The sequence below is a fragment of the Belonocnema kinseyi genome, chromosome 4, assembly GCF_010883055.1.
Source record: "Belonocnema kinseyi isolate 2016_QV_RU_SX_M_011 chromosome 4, B_treatae_v1, whole genome shotgun sequence".
NCBI classification, from domain to species: domain Eukaryota; kingdom Metazoa; phylum Arthropoda; class Insecta; order Hymenoptera; family Cynipidae; genus Belonocnema; species Belonocnema kinseyi.
In genome coordinates, this window is record NC_046660.1 from 24,560,382 (window position 1) to 24,567,840 (window position 7,459).

Below are 7,459 nucleotides of genomic sequence, written 5' to 3' on the forward strand. Positions count from 1 at the left end.
CGGGATACTTATAAGATACTACCATGATTTTTTCAGATTTTTTGGTCCAAAAATAAATTAGGCCAAAAACCGGCCTTACCGACCCTCCCCCTTTAAACATTTTTATTTTGATACAACTGCTACAGTTGGATGTAATTTACTTATCTGAGCCATAGCTAATTAATGTTCTGCAAGTTTCAAAAAATGAAAAATAAATTTTTAATTTGAAAAAATTAAAAAAAAGAAGAGGCTTTCTTTATTGCGTTCACCTCCTCGTGATGAAAGCCGGTCAACGATATATAATATATGGCGGCTAAGAACCGCAACCCATAACCTCTCAGTTCATATTTTCATAAAAATTGAACAATTTTTTGAAACTTTTGGCAGTCATATTGGATCCGAATGTTAAATTTTGAAACTCTGATCACATTTTCGTAATCAGCAATCCAAAAAACCCCTGCATACAAATTTTTATGAAAATTGAACAATTTTAAAAATTTTCGGCAGACATATTGGATCCGCCATTTTTGATTTTGAAAATCTGATCGCAAATTCGTAATCAGAGACTCGAAAAATCGCCCTGTGCGAATTTTAATGAAAATTGAAATTTTTTTGAAATTTTAGCAGCTATATTGGATCCGCCATCTTGAATTTTGAAAAACTAATAGCAGATTCGTAATAAGTTATTCAAAAAGTCCCCATATACTAATTTCCATCAAAATTGAAAAAAATTGTTAGTGCAGGAAAAAGTACCGTAAAAATCAAATGATTTTGATTCAAGGTCGCCATATTGGATGCCGCCATGTTTGATTTGAAAAAACATACCACTAAGTTTTGAAGGTTAGAGTTGATGGATACTTTTAATGCGCAAATAAAAAAAATCTACCAGAGACTTCGATCCAAAAATTACAAATGAAAAGTTTTTTTCATTCGGAAATTCGTGTTTTTTGTTAAATAAACAAATATAAATTTTGAAATATGCTTTATTTCGAAATTCTATCTGCATAAATCGAAATTAGATTTTAATCTTTATTCAATTCAATATTTTGAAAAAATCATAGTCTTCTAGTGATTAATTAATTATAACGAATAATTTTTAAAGTTGAATTTAAATACTCATTTCACTTCATGAGCATCAGGAAAATTATATAATTGTAATTGGGGTATTCTAAAGAAAAAATAAAGTTTTATTCTAAAAGTAATAGCTAAAATTCAATTACATAATTTGAGGCTAAATAATCAATTTATGTTACTGAATATAAAACTTGAATCAAAAAATTAATTAAACAGTTCACAATATAAAAAGCCTCAAGGAATCATTTTAATTAAAAACCAAATTATTTTCACTTTATATACTTTGGTAAACTTAACCTTTAATTTCTGGATATTTTTATTTCTTTTGAAATAATAGCAGAAAATTTAAGATTTAACAAAATGAATTAATATATTTAATCATTTCAAAACAAAAAAGCATTAAACAATTATTTTCTATGGAAAATTTAAATAATTTAAACCTATAAAAAATAATTTTCATTGAAACATTCAAATAATTCTTACCTTATATATTTTTTTAATTTGAGCTTGTCTTTGTTCAAATTTAATTTATTATAACCTTTCAACTTTTTTTCAGAAAATATAAATTTCAGCATAATAGATTCATAATTAATTAATGAGTTCAGAATATCAAAATAATTCAATAATTATTTTCATTAAAATGTATGTAAATATAATTTTCAAAATTGAATTCAGATACTTATTTCACAACATCAAAAGAATCAGAAAAAAATATTGTGATGGAGATATTTTGAATACAAAATAAATTTATATTATAAGAATAAAAGCCTATATTCAAGTTTAATGTAAACAATCAATTCTTGTTACTTTATCGAAAACAAAATATATTCAGTTTTTTGAAAAAAAAAAACAATTAGTCAATAGTAGCTAATCAGTTAATAATATAAAAAGCAGCACAAATTTATTTACATGGAAATATCAAAAACCAAATATACTGAAAGTGTACAAATTAATTATTGATAAATTATAAAGTAAGATCCACATTAATTTTATATTTAATCATTATTGTATCGATTTATATTTATTTGAAACTTACTCTCAAACAAGTTGGTGGTGGAATAATTTGGTAATTATCGCATGTTTTTTGACAATCCTTTGTACATAAAGTCCCAGTCCAAATAGCATTTGGTTCACAACTTGGAAGTTCTATAATGAAAATAATTTCAAGAAAAAAATTATTATTATTAAAATTAGGTACTATAATTAGTTAGCTTTTGAACTAAATACTCAGCAGATCTAACATATTAAATAGGTATTAATTAAAAATATAACTTACGTCCTCGTGCGATTGCAAGAGCGATCAATAAAACAATAAAAATTAAAGACATTGTTATTGCAACTTTAAGAACCAAAATTGAACTGACGTTTTTTGAAATTATAATGCTTTTTATACCGAGGACGCAAAACAATTTGCAATAAATTCAAGCGCTTGTTTTTCCTTGTACTGAAAGTTGTACCCAAAGACATAAAAAAACATTTCAGTTTTGTTATCTCAAAGATATATTGCCACTAAGTTATAAACAAACAAATAAAACTATTTGTCAATAAGGATGACTTTTGAATGCGAATTCCTTGATAGAATGACGAGTGAAAACATTATTTGATTTTTATATTGTTATAGTTTTTATCTCGTCTAACTCAAAAGATTTAAATTATATTCTACTGATATCAAATTTTATAGATAGCTTGCATTTCAGAAAAAATGAAAGATATAGGAAAAATATTGGTTTTTGTAGTTCTAGAAATTATTTTCAAAGAGCATATTTTCTTGAATTCATGAAGCCTCTTTATACCAAAGTATTTACAAATTTTGCACCAGAGGAAATCAATATCTTCCGTTTATTTCATTGTTTTCTACATTTTTTTTAATATAAATTTTTATTTAATAAAAAAAGTGATAACAATAATGATTGTTTTTTAACTAAGAATTATAAAATCATTTTTATTTCTGAAATAAAGATTCGAAATCATCTGCTTTTTTGATCAAGCTACAACTTATAAGTTTTATATTATTTCAATAATCCTTATAATTATTAGATTAGCTTTTCTGTTTTAGTTATAGAAATATTATTATCAGTTTTTACTTTTATTTCATTTAGGGTTTTGCAATCCTACTTTAGTTGACAATTGTCAATTGTTTTACCCCCTCCATGCACACAGCTTTACGATATCACATTGAGCATATATATTTCATTGTTTAACCTTTATTATAAATAAAAGTAAAATTTCTATTGAAAAATTAAAGCTACTTCTGGATTTATCTCGGCAATATCTCCAGCTCTTTTTTTCCAAAAAAGTAATTATTTAAGCAATTATATTGTTTTATCATTTTTAGGAATATATTTTAAAATTACGGTTTTTGTTTTGAAATTTTCAATTTTTATCTATTTAAATATATTGCAAAACAAATGCGAATCAGGTGAACAAATCTTAAACGTTTTTACGGCTATCTGTTTGCGAAAAAAAGCTATTTTTGAAAAATTGAATTTTCTCTTCTTTATCGTAAGCAATAAGACTTGGAAAAAAATATTTACGGTTCCGATCCTTTAACGACTCTTTTTATTTATTTATTTTTTCAATATTTGATGAAAAAACTTAAGAATATTTTCTTTTCAACCTTACCGTTATCACTGCACCATAGAATATACCAAGAAATTAATCTTTATTCGTAGGTAATTTATTTCAACTACTTTCATGTTTAAGCAAATTAAAATTAGCACAATGAAGTGAATTAAAGAGAGTTAAAAATATAATTTCTTATTATATTGATAAATTACCTAATACTTCGTCCGAGTTGTAGACAAAATTTTTGTCTAGTGCAGAAAAATCTTATCTTTTTGTACTGGCTATCCCTGAGAGTAGTGGATCAGGATGGACAATATTTACAACACAGTCGGCCGACAAAATAAGATTGAGTTCTTGAGTAAGATTCCTATATATCCTCACATAATATATAAGTTTCCGCGTTTTTTGTGTTCATTAAATTTGGCCCCGTCTAGACCCCGACTTAACAGCCAAGCTTGCCAATAGATGGCGCTCCATTAATTTCGGGGATTAAAGTGGGTTGACTCCAAATCGCCTAAATTTCAACGTAAAGTGTCAAGCGTCAAAAATATCTAAATTATTGTTTGAAAAAAGGACAAAATAAGTGGGAAAAATTCCAAAAGTGAGCACAAGATAAATGCGTAGGCATAGTGTACTTCAAAATATTCAATATAGAAATTGAAAGCAACTTTAATTTAGAAATTAAAACCAAAAATATATTGCATAATACTTAACTGGTTTAACATACACAAATGCTGACTGTTATGTTGAGTCGTTTGACTTTTTCCGTTTGCTCGAAAAAAAGTGTCTGACATACTCCAATTTTTTCATATCACAATCTGTTAGATAATCTGATATTTATATTCTCAAATTTCAGTTAAGGAGGTGACATATTCGATTTTAATATTACTTCATTTAAGAATCCCTTTCAATTAAGAATAAGAAAAATAAATTAATATAAGCCCGATCGGGGACAGGTATGGTTATCTCTAATTACATGGTGAATTCTAAAACAATATTGTACTCAAATAAACGGTTTTAATAGGTTTGATTTCTAAGAAATACAATTCTTTTCCTTTTCCCGAGTAGAATGGAGCACAGGGTTCTATGCAAATCAACTCTCTATAGTTATTTAAGATTTTTCAATTTTTGCAAAAAACTTTATTGTATAAATCTAACTTTCGCATGATGAGCGTTTAACGATTTCTTTTTTATATCATCAATAGCTTTTTGGGTAGTGAAAATAACATATTATCAGGGTTTCCTGTAAAAACATTTGTCATGACAGTCGCATCAATTACACGTAGATTTTCAATACCGTGAATGCCTATTTTTCGATCAACATATGAGTAAGATGGGGGTATCGGCGATAGACTACGTGATCATGAATATGCAAGGTTGGGAGGAGATAGAGAAATTCGCAGTGGAAAGGAGGGTGGAATCAGACCATCAAAAATTAGGTTTGTGGATAAAGGGAGAGGGTGGGGGAAGACAGAGTGGAGAATCAGGGCGATCAGGCGAAAGGATGTCATGGATGAGAGAGACGATAGAGAAGTATCAGGAGCAGTTAGGCAACGTAAGCTTTGAGGAGGAGATGGTGGACAAGATATGGGAGGATCTGGAAGAGAGAATAAAAGGGCATGTGCAAAAGAATGTATTTAGGAAAAAGAAGAAAAGAATGATAAAGCCGTGGTCGGGCAGCGAATGCAAAATGCTAAAAATGAAGGTAAAAAAGAAGTACAGGAAGTGAAAGGAAGGAAACAGAAGGGGACGTGTGCACGATAATCAATAGGTTTAGAAAACGTAGGGTGGGAACAAGTGAGAAGATAGGGAGTGATGCATGGAGGAATTTTTTTAAAGTTTAATTTAAAGGATCAGATACGCGGATGAGAGATAAAAGCATTAGAATAACGAGGAAGCTAGATGGAGAGGAGCTGAAAGACGATGAGATAGAGAAGCAGATAAGGAAGTTGAAAAAATCTAAGGCAGTTGGTCTCGATAGGGTAGAGAACGAAGCGTGGCTGTTTGGCACAAAAGATGCGAGGCAGCGGTTGAAGGTAGTAGTAAAAAAAGTATGAAGGGGGAGGGATTTCCAAGGGTGTAGAGGGGTGGGGGTTGAGCGTACCACTGTATAAAAAAGGGAATAGGGAGAGGTAGGAAAGTCATAGAGCAATTACACTAATGAATAAAGCATACAAATTATACCCGGTGGTGTGGGCATATAGGCTGTGGAAGAACGTTGAAGGGAAAGGAATATTGCTGGGGGTACAGACGAGCTTTTAACAATAATTACGTCTTGCAGCACCTAGTGGATAGACAACAACCAAAAAAGGGTGCCAAAATGTACGCGTTTTTTGTAGATCTAAAAGATGCGTAACCTTCGGTGGATAGCAGGAGGTTGTGGGAGGCAATGGGAGAGAGGGCAGTATTGAGAGACCTGATAGAGAGGGTAAGGAAGGTATATAAGGAGACCAAAGATAGGGTGAGAGGATGGGATGGAATCTCTAAGGTTTTCTGGATGCATAGGAGGTTGAGGCAAGGGTGCCCGCTTATCCAAACGCTTTTTAAAATTTAAATCGCGGATGTGGAAAGTAAGCCAGCAGCGTTAGTGGTAGGAGGAGTTAGGGTAGGAGGATTCAGGATATGGTCACTCGTATATGCAAATGACATAGTGCAGCTAGCAAAGAGCGAAGAGGCTCTAAAGGAGATGATGGAAAGGTTGAGAAGATACTTGGACAAAAGTGCGTTAGAGTTAAATGCGGACCAGTCGAAGGTTATGGTGTTCAGGAAAGGAGGTAGGAGAAATAAGGGAAGAGAAAGTGGAAGTGAAAGGGAAAAGCGGTACAAGAGGTGAAAGATTTTGTGTGTCTGGGCTTTCTGTTTCAGAGGAATAGGGGAGTAGATTTTCATATCAAAGAGAGGGTAAGAAGGGCAAATGTGGTAATGAAGCATGGGTGGGGGCTGATGAAGAAATTGATCGCAGATGATTTTGTAAGGTAAATGAAATTGCTTGATTCGCTAGTGATAAGTGCCATGTTCTACGGAGCGGAGGTGTGGGGGCAAAAGTAAGTGAGAACGTAAATAAGATACAGGAGAGATATTTACAGTGGACACTGTGGTTAGCAAGGAATACGGCGAACTATATTTTCAGAAGGCAGACAGGAAAAACAAGTTTAGGGAATATAACAGGGTGTCAAGCGTGTAAATATGAGGAGAAATTTTTGGAAGAGGGTGGAAGTAAGCTAGTTCGGGAGTGCTGGTGGGAGAAGGAGAACAGGCGTAAAGGTGGGAAGATAAAGGTAAAAAAAGAAAGGTATTTTAGAACGAATGGATTGCAGATGGATGAAGTGAGATGAATGCACGAGGAAGGAAAGTATATGAGTTGTTGCAAAATAATACCATGGAGAAAGAGAAGGCATAAGGAAAGGAGAGAATAACATAGTCAAGGTTTAACAGCAACTATGTGTGGATTATGCCAAGGGAGAGAGTGCAATATTTGTGTAAGCAAGGACAGAAGGAAGTCAGGAGCTTATATTAGTTTTTTGTGATAAAGGTTAAGTGTTAATTAACAACGTAATTTTGTAAAAAAAAGTTGTCAAACCTGATTTTCGAATAAGGGTTTGAATTTTTTTGATTAATAAACAAATATGACAAAAAAATAGTAATTTTTTCTATTAGATGTTCCCCGTTCTCGTCAATAACATGAAATTTCTTGAAATTGAAGTTTGGATATAAACAATATCATGATTTTAAAAATAAATTTAATAAACTAATAAATTTTTTTTAATGCCATTTCTTTCAGTTGCGAATATAATATAATATTATATTATAATATTATTATTATTATTATTACACCATTAAC

At 30.8% G+C, this 7,459-nt stretch overlaps 1 protein-coding gene across 1 annotated transcript in view; it reads right to left on the reverse strand.

The window, feature by feature from the left end:
* The window catches only part of LOC117170510 (venom peptide SjAPI-like), a 3,279-nt gene extending 842 nt beyond the window's left edge, over positions 1-2,437 (reverse strand). Inside the window, exons 1-2 of the mRNA XM_033357284.1 lie at positions 2,330-2,437; positions 2,090-2,199 (exon numbers count right to left, since the gene is read on the reverse strand). Coding sequence (XP_033213175.1) covers positions 2,090-2,199; positions 2,330-2,381 — 162 coding nt within the window. The 5' untranslated portion in view covers positions 2,382-2,437. The remainder of the gene's footprint in view (positions 1-2,089; positions 2,200-2,329) is intronic.
* Between the last annotated feature and the right edge of the window lie 5,022 nt (positions 2,438-7,459).